This window comes from Cervus canadensis, chromosome 28, assembly GCF_019320065.1.
Source record: "Cervus canadensis isolate Bull #8, Minnesota chromosome 28, ASM1932006v1, whole genome shotgun sequence".
NCBI lineage: Eukaryota > Metazoa > Chordata > Mammalia > Artiodactyla > Cervidae > Cervus > Cervus canadensis.
The window spans coordinates 11,921,336-11,939,647 of NC_057413.1; the positions used below are offsets into that span (position 1 = coordinate 11,921,336).

General features: G+C 40.6%; 1 protein-coding gene across 2 annotated transcripts in view; it reads left to right on the forward strand.

The window, feature by feature from the left end:
- CAP2 (cyclase associated actin cytoskeleton regulatory protein 2) overlaps nucleotides 1-18,312 on the forward strand; it is a 127,739-nt gene that overhangs the window by 84,208 nt on the left and 25,219 nt on the right. For both annotated transcript variants that reach the window (XM_043449861.1, XM_043449862.1), the window contains 3 exons: nucleotides 4,362-4,505; nucleotides 4,840-4,925; nucleotides 9,538-9,643. In XM_043449861.1, coding sequence (XP_043305796.1) covers nucleotides 4,362-4,505; nucleotides 4,840-4,925; nucleotides 9,538-9,643 — 336 coding nt within the window. The remainder of the gene's footprint in view (nucleotides 1-4,361; nucleotides 4,506-4,839; nucleotides 4,926-9,537; nucleotides 9,644-18,312) is intronic.

Genomic DNA, 18,312 nt, shown 5'->3' on the forward strand with positions numbered 1-18,312 from the left:
TCAGCCCTAAAAAGGAACGCATCTGGGTCAGTTCTGAAAGTGGAAGAACCTAGAACCTATTATTCAGTGAAGTGAGTCAGAAAGAGAAAGATAAATACCATATTCTAACACATATATATGGAATCTAGAAAAATGTTACTGAAGAATTTATTTACAGGGCAACAGTGGAGAAACAGACATAGAGAATAGACATGGACATTGGGAGAGGAGAGGAGAGGGTGAGATGTATGGAAAGAGTAACATGGAAACTTACATTACCATATGTAAAATAGATAGCAAATGGGAATTTGCTGTATGGTTCATGAAACTCAAACAGGGACTCTGTATCAACCTAGACGGGTGGAATGGGAAAGGAGATGGGAGGGAGTTTCAAAAGGGAGGGGATATATGTATAACCATGGCTGATTCATGTTGAGGTTTGACAAAAAACAGCAAAATTCTACAAAGCAATTATCCTTCAATAAAAACTAAATTAATTTTTTTAAAAAACTGGCCAATTTAAAGTCATTCCAGGCACTTCCCTGGTGGTCCAAAGGTTCAGTTCCTGGTGTGGGAACCAAGATCCCACATTCCACAGAGCAACTGAGCCTGCATACCACGAACTAGAGAATCCGTGCACCACCACGAAAGATCCTGTGTGGTGTGACAAAGATCCCAAGTGTTGTGGCTAAGACCCATGGCTACTTGTCTAAATAAGTAGATAAAAATAAAGTCATTCCAAAGCACACTAGCTTCTAGCTCTGTCTGAAAAGCCAGCACCAATGCATTCCATTGGGGAAAAAAAAAACACATGCCTCTAAAATAATCTATCAGTGGAAAGCCTTGATGTAGAGGTAATTGACCTCAGTGCAATTCAAACTCTAAGTATTGAGTATGCTTGTGTGTGTGCTCAGTCATGTCCAACTGTTTGTGACCCTATGGACTGTAGCCCAACTACTGTCCATGGAATTTTCCAGGCAAGAATACCAGAGTGGGTTGCCATTTCTTACTCCAGGGGATCCTTCCAACCAGGGCTTGAACCCACATCTCTTGAGTCTCCTGCATTGGCAGGTGGATTCTTTATCACTGCGCCACCTGGGAAGCTCATGTGCTTGATGCATAAACAGATGGGAGTTCCTCTAACAGCTCCCCTCCCCACCCCCCACCATTCGCTTTCCCCCTGTTATCCCACAGGATCAGCCTTGATGGAAATCACACCATAACTCGAATGTTCTCTCTGTGTTTTCGATTCCAGCTATGAAAGTTCAGGATGAGCTGGAAAATGTAAGCCTCCTTTAAAGCGCACAAGAAATCTATTGGCACAGAATAAAAGCTGTACTGGTTATTAGGGTTTTGGAAGTAGCCGTTGTCCTTAGTTCTCTCAGCATTGCTTTTTCTTTTTTTTTTTTAATGAGGACAATTCTTCACACAAATGCCAAACCAAGGCAAAAGAAAACTTTCTCAGTCTTTATGGTGCTTTCATCAGATAACCAATATAAAATATCTTCCAGAATACTCTGTCTCCTCAGACTTTAGAGTTTGTTCTTGGGAAGTTAGAGATAAACAAGGATGGCCTTAATAAATCTAGCTAACATTGTAAATACACAGTTTCTGGTTCTTTTTCCTCTTAGGGCAATAGGCCAGATATCACTAACAATTCAAATATTCTGGCCTTTCTCAAAAATGTCATTGCATCAAGAGCATCATGGCTGAGCAAATCATGGGAGAAAATTAGGATGCTTTTTACTGGTGTTCCATAATTAAAAATAAACTGCCTTCTGGGGAAACCTGTATAACACACCTTTGATTGGGTATTGAATTTGGACTAAAAAAAAAAGTCTCTCAAAGAGGGAAATGTTTGCCTTCTAAAGAGTGAAATTCCAAGAAGGGCATTTCAACCTGACTTTGGCCGTCATTAGCCAAGAAGCATGGAAGAGCTGTGTTTGGGGCAGGGACTGTTTAGAGAGGTTTTGTTTGTCTGTTTATTGAGGGTTTGGGGGTGTTTGCTTTTCCTGCACTGTCATTGTGTGTGTGCTCAGTCGCTCCGTCGTACCCCATGGACTATAGACCTTCAGATTCCTCCGTCCATGGGATTCTCCAGGCAGGAATACTAGACTGGGTTGCACCTTCCTCCTCCAGGAGGTCTTCCTGGCCCAGGGATTCACCCCAAGTCTCCTGCATTGGCAGGGGGATTCTTTACCACTGACCACCTGGAAGGCCCATTCTGTCATTACATCTTTACAGTAGCTTGCCAGTGTTGCCAGAACAAAGTACCATGGGCTGGATGGCTTACACAAATAAAGGTGTGTTCTCAGAATTACGGAGATTCGTAGTCAAGGTGTCGGCAGGGTTGGTTTCTTCTGAAGCCTCTCCTTGACTTGTGGACGGCCGTCTTCTCTCTGTGTCATCACATGGCCTCTGCATCCTCGTCTCCTCTTCTTGTGAGGACACCTGTCAGATTGGTTTAGGGTCCATACTAATGACCTCAGATTTAACTTAAGTACCTCTTTAAAGATCCTGCCTCGTAATACAGTCACATTCTGAGGTACCAGGGATTAGGACTTCAACATTTGAATTTGGGAAGGACACAGTACAGCTCATAACAACTCTGGTTCAGGGTCTTCCTGTCAAATCTCTAAGACCTTTCCTTCATAATGGCCAGGAAGGGAAAGTAAGAAGGTAGGAAGGTATTCATGAATTTTCCATAAGACCTGGCTTGCTTCTGAAGCCACCTTTTTTTTTTTCACCTTCTTCAAGATGGAAGAATTTTAAAAGTCTACTGACTTTGAAGGCATCATGTTAAGTGAAATATGTTCGAGAAAGAAATTCTGTGTGATCTCACTTACATGTGGAATCAAAACAAACAAAAACCCACCTAGACTCACAGAAAAAAGAGTTGATTTGTGGTTACCAGAAGTAGGGGCTATTGGGGGGGGTGGTCAGAGGAAGATAGTCTTAAGGTATAAACCCCCAGTTACAAATAAATCCTCGGATGAATTACAACATGATGACTATAGTTAACACTGCTATGTGATCTGTAGGAAAGCTGTTAAGAGAACAGATCTTTGGAGTTCTCATCGCAGGGATAAACGTTTTTTCTTCCTTTTCTTTTTATTGTATCTATATCAGATGGTGGATATTAATTAACTAAACCTATTATAGTAATCACTTCACAGTATATGTAAATCAAATCATTGCACTGGTTTGATTTGCATGTATTTACACCCTAACCCTAAAGGAAATCAATCCTGGGTGTTCATTGGAAGGACTGATGTTGAAGCTGAAACTCCAATACTTTGGCCACTTGATGCGAAAATCTGACTCATTTGAAAAGACCCTGATATTGGGAAAGATTGAAGGCAGGAGGAGAAGGGGACAATAGAGGATAAGATGGTTGGATGACATCACCGACTCAATGGACATGGGTTTGGGTGGACTTCGGGAGTTGGTGATGGACAAGGGAGGCCTGGTGTGCTGCGGTTCATGGGTCGCAAAGAGTTGGACACAACTGAGCAACTGAACTGAACTGAACACCTTAAACTTATACAGTGATGTAGGTCAATTATTTCTCAATTAAGCAGAAGAAATAAAAGCCCACTGAGAACTTTAAGAACACTTTGCTTTCTTTCCCTGTATTTCTGTTTCTCCCAAAGAAAAATATTCCTCTGTCCACCTGCAGATCTCAATTGGAAAGAGTTTTGCTTGCATTTGTATCACTGATACGTGATAGGAAAGAGCTGGTCAGTGAATCTTGTCATTCAGAGACTTTTAAACTGGAAGAAACCTTGGAGATCACTTACTGGGTTGGCCAAAAAGTTCCTTTGGGCTTTTCCCATAACATTTTAGTCTTTTGGACCAGCCCAACATAAATATCGTAAGCCATCACTTTCTTACAAAGAACCTCAGTGAAAGAATTCCATTTTTTTTTGCATGGGTTATTGTAATTATGGTAAAAACCAAGGACTGTCCCTCCCTCACATCACAGGAATAGGAAGATATCCGTTTACTAACCTCTACCTATCCCAATTTTAGGTGTGTGTTATTCTGATCATTCCATTAGGTGATTATCTATGTGTTCCATTAGAAAATATAACTTGATCTGCACTCAATTTCATTGTGTTGCATTCAGAAGTCTTCAAAACAGGGGCCATACTTTATGGCTAGATATTTTTCCATTCCTACGGAAGCAGTATTAATAATGTAAGAAATCCATGCAATTTTCATACTTCAGAGAGTGAAAATACAGTATGGCCATAAGGAAAAAAAAAATCCGCTCTATTCTGAAAGCCCCTGACAAGTGCCGAGTCCTGCTTAGGTCAGCGTGAATGGAGGCGCAATGTTTCTGTCTGTCCTCAGTAACAGTGCTCCATGTTTGCTTACAGAACGACGTGGCTGCACTTCTGAAACCAATATCGGAAAAGATTCAGGAGATCCAGACTTTCAGAGAGAGGAACCGGGGGAGTACGATGTTTAATCATCTCTCAGCCGTCAGCGAAAGCATTCCCGCCCTTGGGTGGATAGCCGTGGTGAGTCTGGCTGGAATGTCGCCCCTGCGCCTCGGCGAGTTTTTGGAGTGTTTGGGAAAACTCATGGCCACCTCCAGCCTCCTTCATCCTTCATCCTTCAGTGAAAGGAAGATTCCTTTCAGGCTGAACACAGCAGCTCTTTCTTATCCCCACTTGAAGTTCGGGGCTTTGTGTTCTGAGATGCAGGAAGCGTTTCACTGATCCTTACAGAACAAAATTTGTCTCCAGTTTTCCAGTTGACATCTCCGTTGCTTCTCTTCTTCTTTAAGGCATTTTCTTTCTTATCCTATATTTTTTTTCTTTCTATGCTTGGGTGATGGCCCTCTTCTCTCAGTCCCCCAAACCTGGTCCTTATGTCAAGGAGATGAACGACGCGGCCACCTTTTACACTAACAGGGTCTTAAAGGACTACAAACACAGGTACGTACCTTCTTTTACTGACCAAATCTTCAATTGACCAAATCTTCAATTGATTGTTTGTTAAACATTTGTCCCCAGACTTCATACACTTCATTGCTGATTCCTTTCAAAGGCTACTTGACTATAAACATTAAGGAAAAATCCCATCTTTGTAGGTGAAGCAAAGTAGAAAGTGAAATCAATGATCCAGATAATATGTGTGTTTTAGAAAGTCTTGCCTCAATTCTCTGGTAATGAGTAAACTCTCGCCACAGGGATGCATGTCACTCTGTTACCTATCCCCACAATAAGGAGAGGTTTGTGATGGCCCAGCCCTAAATGGACAAAACTTGAGTGAGTGTTAGTCACTCAGTAGTGTCTGACTGTAGCCTGCCAGGCTCCTCTGTCCATGAGACTCCTGAAGCAAGAATACTGGAGTGGGTTGCCATTTCCTCCTCCAGGGGATGATCTTGCCAACCTAGGGATCGAACCCTGGTCTATTGCATTGCAGGTGGATTCTTTTACCGTCTGAGCCACGAGGGAAGCCCACTGATCAAAATAGAGTTGGTGAATGAGCAGAGAGAAGACAGGGGATTTCAGGAGAGGAACTAGAAGTGAGGAACAGAAATGAGATGAGACAATAAACCCAGGTCAGTGAGAGGGAGACCAGAGCTTGCATTCAGATGAAATGCAGTTGGGTGGACAGAGACATCCCATCCATAAGAACAGCCGCCATCCAGAAAGCTGTTGAAAATTCACAGATGAGGCTGAATCAGCAGGTTTTGCCTGGAGAGTGAGTGGAAAAGGACATGCAGTCTCCAGCACAAATAACAGGTCCTAGAGAGCCTCAGACTGGGGCTAGAATTGGAAATGGGACTGAATGAGGGAAAATATAAAGAAATATCAACTTGGATTTCCCTGGTGGTCCAGTGGCTAAGATTCTGTGCTCCCAGTTCAGGAGGCCCAGGTTTAATCCCTGGTCAGGGAACTACATCCCACACGCTGCAATTAAGACCTGGCATGGCCAAAATAAATAAGTAAATAATTCTTTTTTAAAAAAGAAATACCAAAAAAAAAAGAAAAGAAATACCTACCAATACATTTTTTACTACCAAAAAAAAAAAAAAAAAACCAGTCACACTCAGCAATCCCACTCCTAGATGTATTTTCCTTTTTTTTTTTTTTTCTAGATGTATTTTCAAAAGAAATGAAACCATAGGTCCACACAAACGCATGTACATGATTTCGTAGCAGCATTATTTATAGTAGGCAAAATGTGGAAACAATCCAAATGTCCATCAACTGATGAATAGATAAGTAAAATGTATATCCATACAAGATTATATTATTCAGCCATTTAAAAAAATAAATAGCAGTATGGATGAGCCTTGAAAACATGCTGGGTGAAAGAAGTCAGACACAAAAGACCACATATTGTATGATTCCATTTATATAAAATTCCAGAATTGGCAAATCCATAAAGACAGAAAGTAGATTAGCAGTTGTCTAGGGCTGGGGAAATTGGGTAGAAATGTGGAGTAACTGCTAATGAGTATCGGGTTTCTTTGGGGGATGATGAAAATGTTTTAAAACTGACTGTGGTAATGAGTGCACAGTTCAAACTGAGCTATTGAATGGTATGCCTTGAATGGATGAATTGCCTAGGACATGAGTTATATCCCAGAAAGCTACTATACTAAACAGAATAAGACAAAAAGCAACCACAGTACTCTCCTCCTCTCATAGAGCTTAGTTATTCTGTGCTAGCTCTTCCAGGAAGAGCAGCTCTAGAGACTTCCGACTTCAACACACCTTTTTCCCTCCTGAGGTCTCTCCCCCCCTGAGGAAGTTTCGCTTAAGCTCTGATACTCAGTAACAGACTCCCTGCACCCATAGAACTGTGGTTGAGGCAGTCCTGCCCAGTGATACAACTCCAAATGTTGCCACTTTGTGTTAGAGACTACAAAACTGTGCAGTAGGAATGAGAACAGGCGTCAGAAATGCAAGACAATCTGCCCACATAAAAATAGCAGTTCAGGAAAGAACAAGTTTAAGTTGCAAAAGTATGTCAGCATTAGTAGCGCACAGTGACTTCCACATCATAAAAGACCTCTTTACCTAGTCCCTTCTTGGGATGTACAGACACACACCTGTACCTGCCTATTCAGGACACCTTAGCCACCTCCTGAGCCTCTGCCTTTTTGCACATCACCCTTGGAAGCCACTTTTGTTTTTATCTCAGTTCATCAGCTCCTGTCCTCCCAGTCCCTACTTGAGTGTGTCTTGGGGGCCATGGTGTGAGTGATTCTCTCCAGGTGTCGTACAGCCGAGAGAGTTAAGAGTTTGCACTTTTTTGTGCACAAACAAAGAAAGTCTAGTATTTGTTCGTCTTGGCCAGCTATTAGGTAGAAAAACTACTCCTGACAGCATCAAGGACAATCCATTTAAACTTATTGGACCACCGAAGACTGTAGTGTGCTGGGGAAATGCATTCAGTCCTCAGTCACCATGGAGCTTCCAGGAGTGCCAACCTGAACAAAGCAGAATACGCCACAAGTGCTTACTCACACCCGTTTATGTGCACACCCGAGCCAGCCGTGTCTGCACTTTCTGTGGGCTCGATGAGGGCTGCGGGGTGTTGCGGACTCATTGACGAGGTGTCACCAGTGTGGCAGGCTCGCTGCTGCCTGCCTGACAGACAAGCCGTGGGTGGAGGAGTAGAAAGGCAGGTTTCCTTGTGGTTTACACAGAAGGGCTGTGGGCAGTGGACTCTGCATCTGTGGAGCCTTTTCAGCTGGCTTGACTGGCTGCTCAGCTCTTTTGTCAATAAATGAAAAGAGCAAGTTAATTATTTTGACTTTCCAGAGGTAAAACTTCTCTGAGTCATAGTCATTAAAAGTCACCCATCCCTCCCATAGCTTCTTCCAGGGGAAGTGGAACTGAGGCTGAGTTGTCAGCTCCGGAAGTATAGTTAAGTCCTCCTCAATTTGTTGTCTCTAAGACAAGGGCTTCCCTGGTGGCACAAATGGTAAAGAATCCGCCTACAGTGTGGGAGACCTGGGTTCAATCCCTGATTTGGGAAGATGCCCTGGAGAAGGGAAAGGCTACCAACTCCAGTATTCTTGCCTGGAGAATCCCCATGGACAGAGGAGTCTGCTGGGCTACAGTCCATAGAGTCGCAAAGGATTGGACACAACTAAGCACAGAGTCTGTCTTTGGGTTAAAAGGGACCATGTTGTTATTCCTTACTACACATTTAGCTAGAACTTTCTTCAAGTTAAATGGTACTATAATAGTTAAAAGAAAAATAATTTGCCTATCCGGGTTTGGACTTCATGTGTTAAGCTTTTTAATAGAAGTATGTTGAATATGCAACCTGCTTTTTCTAGAATGCCTACAGACTGTATTGTGCATACATACATACATATGCACATGTATGAATTAAATACCATATAATAGATAAATATGTGGATTTGGGGTTTTGACTATAAAATTGAGAGAAAGTGACAATGAAATATTTCATAGATTTGATTAATGTAGTCAGTAAATCTAAAAATGTGGAACAAAATCACTCATGTTTTTCCTTTTTGAGAGGCAGATAGTTATGAGTTCAGTTCCCCATTTTCTTTTTCTTAAATGGCATGACTTAATATGCTGGAGTTCTAAACATGCTCATTTCACTTAGAACTTTTCAAGGAAAGCAAAATATATCCAGAGACAAATCATTATTGACAAAGGCGAAATAATAGAGATTTCCTTCCAATATTGTCTTCAAATTAATGGCCCAGGTTTGTGATTAAATTTTTGGTAACAGATTTCATCATTTTCTCATTTACCACTACTTTATTCAAAGTAGAAAAAATGTGGTGTGTGTGGTTGGAAATTATCCAAAGGAAATGCAACTATTTTTGCCTGTTTATATCATAAATTTAATGTTTCTAACAGTTCTCCCAATTCTATACGTTAATCTAGTTTTGAAAGGTAAGTATTTGACCACTTCTTGGTTAAGTAAAATAGGAATAAAAATACTGGCTGTGCCCTGCCTTGCTTTCATTGTCATTATGAGTATCAACTTAGGTTAATCTAAGTGATTGTCCCTTTACAATTATTGAGTGTTACCTATTTGTAGGAAATCATTTTTCTTACTATAGCAACTTTCCTTATCAGTGCAAAATTCTCCAGTTTGGTTACACTTTCAATCGAATAATTCCACAAATTATTAGAAAACAAGCCAAAGGACCTTTTTTCTTTTTAGTACCATTCTCCTGCCTGAAAGCACATTGTTTTTCATTTTGCATCAGAAGCAGTACAGAAAGAAATGATCTCCCCTCTGTGTTCATCTCCCTGTGAGAGATGACATGAGGATGAACTGACTGGGTTCAGTGGGTGCTCTCTCCGCGGGCCTCTCTGCTCCACACCAGACCTCAGGGCACTCGGCTCCTTTCAGGGCAGACCTGAACCATATCCTTTCGAGGTTCTTTTCAGGCTCAGTTCACAGTTACTGGACTAGAAAGACCGTTGTTCCAGAGTCATCTGGAGCTCTAGTTATTGGATTGCCACATGCCTTCCAGTGTTGTTAAATTTTTATTTTAGATCCTAATTCCCCTCTCTTCCACTCTCTTTTATGACAAAGTGATCTACGTCATGTGGATTGGGTGAAGTCATATCTGAACATTTGGAGCGAGCTTCAAGCATACATCAAGGAACACCACACCACAGGCCTTACTTGGAGCAAAACAGTAAGTACCCAGCCCTGTTCCCCCTGGGTAACAAAAGGTTATGAAGATATGCATTCTCAGTAGCCTGGTAATTTTAGAATTTACCTCAAGGAAAACATAAGATAAAATATACATGTAGAAGCTGCTTATAAAAAATGCCATTGGCATAGGAAAGTCTGGAAACTGCCTGCATGACAGACAAAAAGAAAATGGTTGAGTTGTCAGTGGTAAGAACCTAGTGGAATGCTCTGCAGCCTTCAAAATAACAGATATGGTGATTACAGGTGATGAGATGTACCAGTCATGGTTAAGTAATAGAGTGCAAAAGTTAATGAGCTCTAAGATGACATGTTTATTAAGAAACTGTGTAAGTAAAATTGAAGGAAACAAGATTTTAAAATAGTTGTAATTTTAAGTAGGTAGAATTATGAATATAATTTTTTAATGTTTTAAATTTCCTTTTGGCATTTTAAAGTTTACTAAGTAGTATTTTTCAATGCTTAGGCAATCCTAGTGATTTGAACGGTATCCTAGTCCTAGGATAAAACCCCAACCTGAGTCTGTTCCAGCTTGAATTCCCACAGAAGATTCTGATTTGATATTTGCCCTCTTCACCTTGTCTGTCTTGTCTTCCCCTCTCACTGATCCAGTGCTACCTAACTACCTGCAGAATTCCGAATACGTGCAATGCTTAGATTGAACCAAATCACACTGTTGTTTTTCAGATTTTGCAAGTCTCATGTTTAACCTTATTTGCACTGTCCTGAATATCTATTGTATAAGCATTAGTGGTTCAGTGGTAGAATCCTCGCCTGCCATGGGGGAGGCCTGCTTCGATTCCCAGCCAATGGAAGAGCACACAAGTTTTAGATCTTCCCGGGTGGCACCGTGGTAAAGAACCTGCCTGCCGATGCAGGAGACATAAGAGACATGGGTGCAGTCCCTGGACTGGGAAGGTCCCCTGGAGGAGGGCGCAGCAACCCCCTCCAGTGTTCTTGCCTGGAGAGTCCCGTAGACAGAGGAGCCCTGCTGTCCATAGCGTCGCAAAGAGTCGAACATAGCTGTAGCAACTTAGCATGAACATGTATCATGCGCTATGACCTAAGTTCCCGGGGGAACTCTTTTCTCTAAGACTGAGTTCTAACATCACCTCTTTAAGAAACTTCATTGATCTCCATTGGCACCCTGTCTGGGTCGGTGATCTTCCTCTATGCCTCCTTCACATCTTGAACTTACCTCAGGCATAGTCTGTAGCATATAGAATTGTAAAAATTTATGTTTTTAGATCTCTCCACTGGATTGGAAACATCTGTGTCTCCAGGTCCTCACATAGTGCCTGGCATGGAGTAGGTACTCAGTAAATAGTTTGAACTAAATTGTGACTTAGGAGACTCTTAAGATCTTCCCTGCTCTTTAAAACCTCTGCACTTATTATGAAAAGGCTTCCTGTGGGAACTTCCTTCCATTTGAAATGAATGTTAGGGACTTCCATGGTGGTCCAGTGGGTAAGACTCTGCACTCCTAATGAAAGGGGCCCGGGTTTGATCCCTGCTCAGAGAATTAGATCCCACATGCTGCAACTAAGAGTTCACATGCCACAACTAAGACCTGGTACAAATAATAAATATATAATGTTTTTAATTTTTAGAAAAAGAAAGAAAAAGAGAAAATGAATGTTAGCTTTCAGTTGTCTAACCAGAATAAATGTTGGGAAGATAAAGTGGCACATTTGTGAATCCAGTTTAGAGGTAGAATGCTCACTCTCCCCATAGTCATAACCAGCAACTAATCCTCATGCTGAATGTTGATGTCAGTAACATAGGATTAATACCCAGCGAGAGTTTGTGATTTTTCAATGGAATGTGGAACTCCTGTATTTGTTCCCCAACACTTGACCTCTAATAACTGAGGCTTCTTTTTATATCCTACTTGGCCTGTTTTCTCCATAAGAAATGCAAGATATTGCATATTGGTTATTTTTCTTCTGCCCACAATATTTTGATTTCTGTGAAGAGAGTTCAGAAACATTTGAAGAGTTTTAATTTGGATGAGTATATGTGGTAGGTTAGTCTTTGTATAGATTATTATTTTTTTTTGTATAGATTAATTAGAATTATTTTTCATAATTTCCAATGAAATGCTGTTTGGCTATACATCAGTTTGTCATAAAAGGGAATTGTCACTTGTTTGCCATGGAGATAGGACGTCATGAGAGAACAGAAAACTAAATATCAAGAGTCCTTGGATGTCTTATTATTTCATAGTTAGATAAATGGAAAAGGAATGAGAATCCATTTGTGGAAAATAATTGTGTCAACAAATGCTGGCCTATTAATTCTCTAATAGTGCTCATGGAAAATGAATGGAAAATTACTTTTTAAATGGTTTGAATACCTCTAATGCAATGTAAAAAGCTGAGTAATTGTGCTTTGAATATAAAAGAGAAGGATCGACTGTTACAGAAAAGTAAATGTGGTTGTTTTCCTTTGTTCCAGAGTAAATACCTATCTTTACATTATGTTCTTTAGAAATATATACTTTGTAACAATGAGCTTGAAACTTGTAAAGGCACCCCATAGTAAGAAATACCTTTTAGACACACACCTCCCCCGCCATAATACTACAAGTCTCACAAAATATTTTGTCTTACCAAGTGGAATGCATTCAGATATTTTCCTTTGTGTTTTACTTTCTTTTTTAAATAAAATCCTGGCTGAGACCCACAAATTGACATCATGATCAATTTGAAAAACATGTTATGAAACAAATGTTATATTTATATAAGTATAAATATTTATTTTGTTGTTCAGTCACTCAGTCATGTCCAACTCTTTGCAACCCCATGGACTGCAGAATGCCAGGCTTCCCTGTGCATCACTGTCTCCCAGAGTTTGCTCAGACTCATGCCCATTGACTCAGTGATGCCATCCAACCATCTCCTTCTCATCCTGCCTTCAGTCTTTCCCAGCATCAGGGCTTTTCCAGTGAGTTGGCTCTTTGTATCAGATGGCCAAAGTATTGGAGCTTCAGGTTCAGCATCAGTCCTTCCAATGGATATTCAGGGTTGATTTCCTTTAGGAATTGACTGGCTTGATCTCCTTGCAGTCCAAGGGGCTTTCAAGAGTCTTCTTTAGCACCACAGTTCAAGAGCATCAATTCTTTGGCACTCAGCCTTCTTTATGGTCCAGCTCTCACATCTAAATGTTTATTTATTTATATAAAATATAATCCTTAGTGCATACATTAGGAGACATGGATTGCCATAATAATAGTGAGAGCTGTTATTTATTGAGCATAAGTTATGATATGGGCAAATTCTACTGAAAATGATGACTGTTATAAAGGAGAGCAGCTGCTTCACTTCTTTCATGGAAACATCGTATGATCAAGTTTTGACCAGACACTAAAAGTGAGGAAAGAATGTATAAGAGAATGTTGGCTCAGCAGTTACATCATATGTGCAAAATCTTTAGACAAGCTTTAAGATATTGCATAGAAATAGACTTCCTGTTATTTTTGCCCTCTTCTAAAAGTTGAGGTTAAAAAAACTATTACAAAGTATATTATAAAAATTATAGTTTTTAATTTTAAATCTAAATTATTAAAAAATCACATAAAAGGTTCTAAAACATAATCCCTAGCATAGATCAAATTAATTTCTTCTCACTTACTATGGCCTGGTGACTTACCAGAAAAGCAAGTCATAAACAATTATAGCCAGTATCACAACCTTCTTTTTATTTTTATTTTTTTATCTTTTTCGGTTGTCTGTTTTAAATGTAGCAGTGTGTATGTGTCAATACCAAACTCCCAGTCTACCTCTTTTCCTCCACCCTTCCTCCCTGGTCACCAACCATGAGTTCATTCCCTGAGTATCACAGCATTCTTGCAAAGAGGAAGGAAAAGGCTATTAGAATTATCTGATAAAATAGTCTTTGGGAGGAAAAAATGAGTAAAAATAATTTCTTTTATTTGCCCACTGATCACAACTCTGCAAAAAGTATGTATTTCTAAAACGATAAGGATCAGAGAGAATGCAGAAAGGTGGGGTGTTGGCCTTCATTGACACTACAGTATTCAGAAGTTTTAAGGAACCCATTCCATCTCAATGGGCAAAGTCGAAAGGCTTATGGTTATGAACATCTCAAGTATTTTGAGGAACCGCCCGTTTCTTCTGTTTTCAGATTGGCCCTTGAGATTTGAGCTCTGTGGGGTTTGAGTGACCAACCACATGCTGCTCTGGGCTGAGTTTCTAAGTGTACATTACTCTGAGAAATCTTTCCCTTGAGTTAACAGTTGGAACTGAACATACTGCTTCCACCATCCAGCCTTTGCATTCAGACTGCAGCTGTGCCAGACAACTGTTGCTCCCTTCAGTTGTCCCACAAAATATAAATCTTTGAGGCCAGCGATCTTTCGGGACCGTGATTGGAGAGAAGGTCCATGTGTGTGTGCACGAGTGTGTTGGCGTCGGGATGGGTGTGTTTGAGGGGAAGAAGCAGCTATTTAGTAATGTATCTGGAATTTCTTGTTACATTTACTGTGGTAAATGGAATCTTCTCGTTCTGTAAGCATTTCTTCACATGACCATGGACTAGAAAAACTCTACACCAGAAATGACTTGCAGTTTTCAGTTAGTTTAATTATTGGGAACTCTTTCTCCATATTCATTTAGTCTCCTCAGCACTGGGTTTCAAATGCACTTTGTTGAATAAATTGATCTTTTGGCAGGAACCCTGTTAGAGACACTGTTATATATTATCCTGTGAAGTTGGTCAGATTTGTAATATTGGTTGGCAGTTCCTGCAAACCAGATAAGCTAAAAGAAGGCAGACCTAATCTTTACACTTATAATGGCCGAAATAACTGATTCTTTCCATGAATTGTCCAGATCAGCGTTCCAACTTTTATTCTGTTCTCTGTAGATCTAGCCAGGAAAAGGTCATGAAAGGAATTCTGTGAATAGGATACAGCATGGTTGTTTTCTTAACCTTCTGGTGTGAAATTTGTTGACATATTTTTGTCCTTTTATGTGTCTTTTCAAATTAGTTTTGAGAACAGCCAGGGTATAATTATTTATAGAATAGAATAAAACTATACATAGATGAATGTGTATGAAGCCTTGTGTTGTGGTGATTTGATTCTTTCTGTTAATAATGTGGATTTTTAAAATCTATCCTCAGGGGCTTCCACTTGCAGTCCAGTGGTTATGACTTTAGCTTCCAATGCAGGGGCTGTGGGTTCAATCCCTAGTCAGGGAGCTATGATCTCAGGTGCCTCATGTCCAAAAAACCAAAACATAAAACAGTAGCAATATTGTAGCACATTCAATGAAGACTTTAGAAATGGTCCACATTGGAAAAAAATCTAAATAAAAAACAAAGAATTAGTAAAGTCTATCCAGTATACCAGGTGTCAACCATCCTAATCTCCCCTGAACCTCTGGTGAATGAAATCACCAGCAGTGGTCACAATTAGACAAGGTGGGATTTGGTTTTTTAGGATATTCTATGATCACTTCTTTTCCTCCAGGTAGATATTTCTTTTCAACCTATTTCTCAATGTAAAGGCCAGATGTCCATTAACAGAGCAAAAGTTTAACAGTTAGCTGGTGATCAAATTAAAACACAGCCAGAGGGTAGCCTGACTCATAAATAATGTAGAGTCTGTAGCACATCATTAAATATGTATGTCTCGTAAATTTTCAAGTCTTCTGGTTGAAGAAGAAACCTCTCTGGTTTCTTCTTGATTTTTACAAGCAAAAATTGTCCTCAATCTTTTTTATATCAAAATTTTCATTTAGAACTTGTACCAAATCTATGCCATAGGTTTAATAATCAAAGTAAATAGGTGATACTTCAGCCAATGTGTTGTTTGTCTGGACCACAAGCTCATTGATTTCTTCTTTGGGTCTGTGGAGAGTGGCTCTCTCCAGTCTCCTGACCACAGTGGTGGTCAGTCTAGTAATTACTCCTGAGTTTTTAGCTCCTTGGGGAGGCTTTGGGTAGCCAGTTCCTTTCATTCTACTGTGGAAGAGATCTAGACTGCTCAGAAGGAGTTAGGTGTGTTCTTGACTGAAAATTAGAGATGCCAAGGGAGCATTTCATACAGATAGGCACAATAAAGGACAGAAGCAATATGGACTTAACAGAAGATATTAAGAAGAGATGGCAAGAATACATAGAAGAACTATACAAAAAAGATCTTAATGACCCAGATAACCACAATGGTGTGATCACTCACCTAGAGCCAGACATCCTGGAGTGTGAAGGGAAGTGGGCCTTAGGAAGCATCACTAGTGGAGGTGATGGAATTCCAGCTGAGCTATTTCAAATCCTAAAAGATGATGCCGTGAAAGTGCTACACTCAATATGCCAGCAAATTTGGAAAACTCAGCATGGCCACAAGACTGGAAAAGGTCAGTTTTCATTTCAATACCAAAGAAAGGCAATGCCAAAGAATGTTCAAACTACCGCACAATTGCCCTTATCTCACACGGTAGCAAAGCAATGCTCAAAATTTTCCAAGCCAGGCTTCAACAGTATGTGAACCAAGAACTTCCAGATGTTCAAGCTGGATTTAGAAAAGGCAGAGGAACCAGAGATCAAATTGCTAGCATCCAGTGGATCATAGAAAAAGCAAGAGAATTCCAGAGAAACATCTACTTCTGCTTCATTTACTATGCCAAAACCTTTGATTGTGTGGATCACAACAGACTGTGAAAAATTCTTCAAGAGATGGGAATTCCAGACCACCTTACCTGCCTCCTGAGAAATATGTATGCAGGTCAAGAAGCAACAGTTAGAACTGGACATGGAACAACAGACTGGTTCCAAATTGGGAAAGGAGTACATCAAGGCTATATATTGTCATCCTGCTTATTTAACTTATATGAAGAGTACATCATGCAAAATGCTGGGCTGGATAAAGCAGAAGCTGGAATCAAGATTGCTGGGAGAAATATCAATAACCTCAGATATGCAAATGACACCACCCTTATGTCAGAAAGCAAAGAGGAACTGAAGAGCCTCTTGATGAAAGTGCAAGAGGAGAGTGAAAAAGTTGGCTTAAAACTCAACATTCAGAAAACTAAGATCATGGCATCCAGTCCCATCACTTCATGGCAAGTAGATTGGAAACAGTGAGAGACTTTATTTTCTTGGACTCCAAAATCACTGCAGATGGTGACTGCAGCCATGAAATTAAAAGACACTTGCTCCTTGAAAGAAAAGCTGTGACCAACCTAGACAGAGTATTAAAAAGCAGAGACATTACTTTGCCGACAAAGGTCCATCTAGTCAAAGCTATGGTTTTTCCAGTAGTCATGTATGGATGTGAGAGTTGGACCATAAAGAAAGCTGAGCGCCGAAGAATTGATGCTTTTGAACTGTGGTGTTAGAGAAGACTCTTGAGTGTCCCTTGGACTGCAAGTAGATCAAGCCAGTCCATCCTAAAGGAAATCAGTCCTGAATATTCATTGGAGGACCGATGCTGAAGCTGAAGCTCCAATACTTTGGCCACCTGATTCGACGAACTGACTCACTAGAAAAGACCCAGATTCTGGGAAGGATTGAAGGCAGGAGGAGAAGGGGACAACAGAGGATGAGATGGTTGGATGGCATCATCGACTCGATGGACATAAGTTTGAGCAAGCTCCAGGAGTTGGTGATGGATCAGGAAGCCTGGCATGCTGCAGTCCATGGGTTGCAAAGAGTCGGACACAACTGAGCAACTTAACTGAACTGACTGACAAAGGAACTCTAAATGCACTGATAATGAAGTTAAGTGGAAAGGGTCTGAGTTCAGCTTGAAAGAGCCTGCAGAAATTAGGGGACTTCCATGAGTCATGGCAACCCACTCCAGTATTCTTGCCTGAAGAACTCATACTCCCTGCATTGGAAGGTGAAGTCTTAACCTCTAGATCACCAAGTGTGTGTGTGTGCTAAGTCCCTTCAGTCATATCCAACTCTTTGCGACCCTATGGATTGTAGCCCACTAGGTTTCTCTGTCCATGGGGATTTTCCAGGCAAGAATACTGGAGTGGGTTGCCATGCTCTCCTCCAGGGGATCTCCCCAACCCAGGAATCGAACCCAAGTCTCCCACATCTCCTGCATTAGCAGGCGGATTCTTTACCACTAGCACCACCCGGAAAGCCCATGTTGGACAGTAAACCTTGTTAATTAGACTTCCTGGTGGGTAGGCAGGGCAACAGAGGGCTACATTTGATTTGAGTCTTGTGTTTTGTTTGTTTTGTTTGGGGTCGGGGTTGTTGTGATTGTTATTCTGTTCTGTTTTCATTGAAGTGTAGTTGACTTATAATATTATATTAGTTTCAGGTATACTGATTTAGGTCCTAAAGGATGAGTAGGAGTTCCCTAATTGACAGTAAAGGCAAGGGCAGTTCTTAGCAGAGAATGCAGCACATGCCCATAGGACATGAGCTAAGTACTTTGAGAGCAAGAAAACTCTTCACCTGAGTTTTCACCATGTTGCATTTGAGGCACAGGTGAGATGTCCATTTTGATGGGGAGGTGAAGCAGGCAGGTAAAATGCAGGTCTGAAATTCAGTGAAAGGGGAGACTTAGAGATGATAATTAAATATTTCAAAGAGAAGACAGAAAAAAAAAGAGAGTATGATGAAGGATAAAACCCTGTGGTACACTGTTACTTAGAGAATGGAATAAATCAA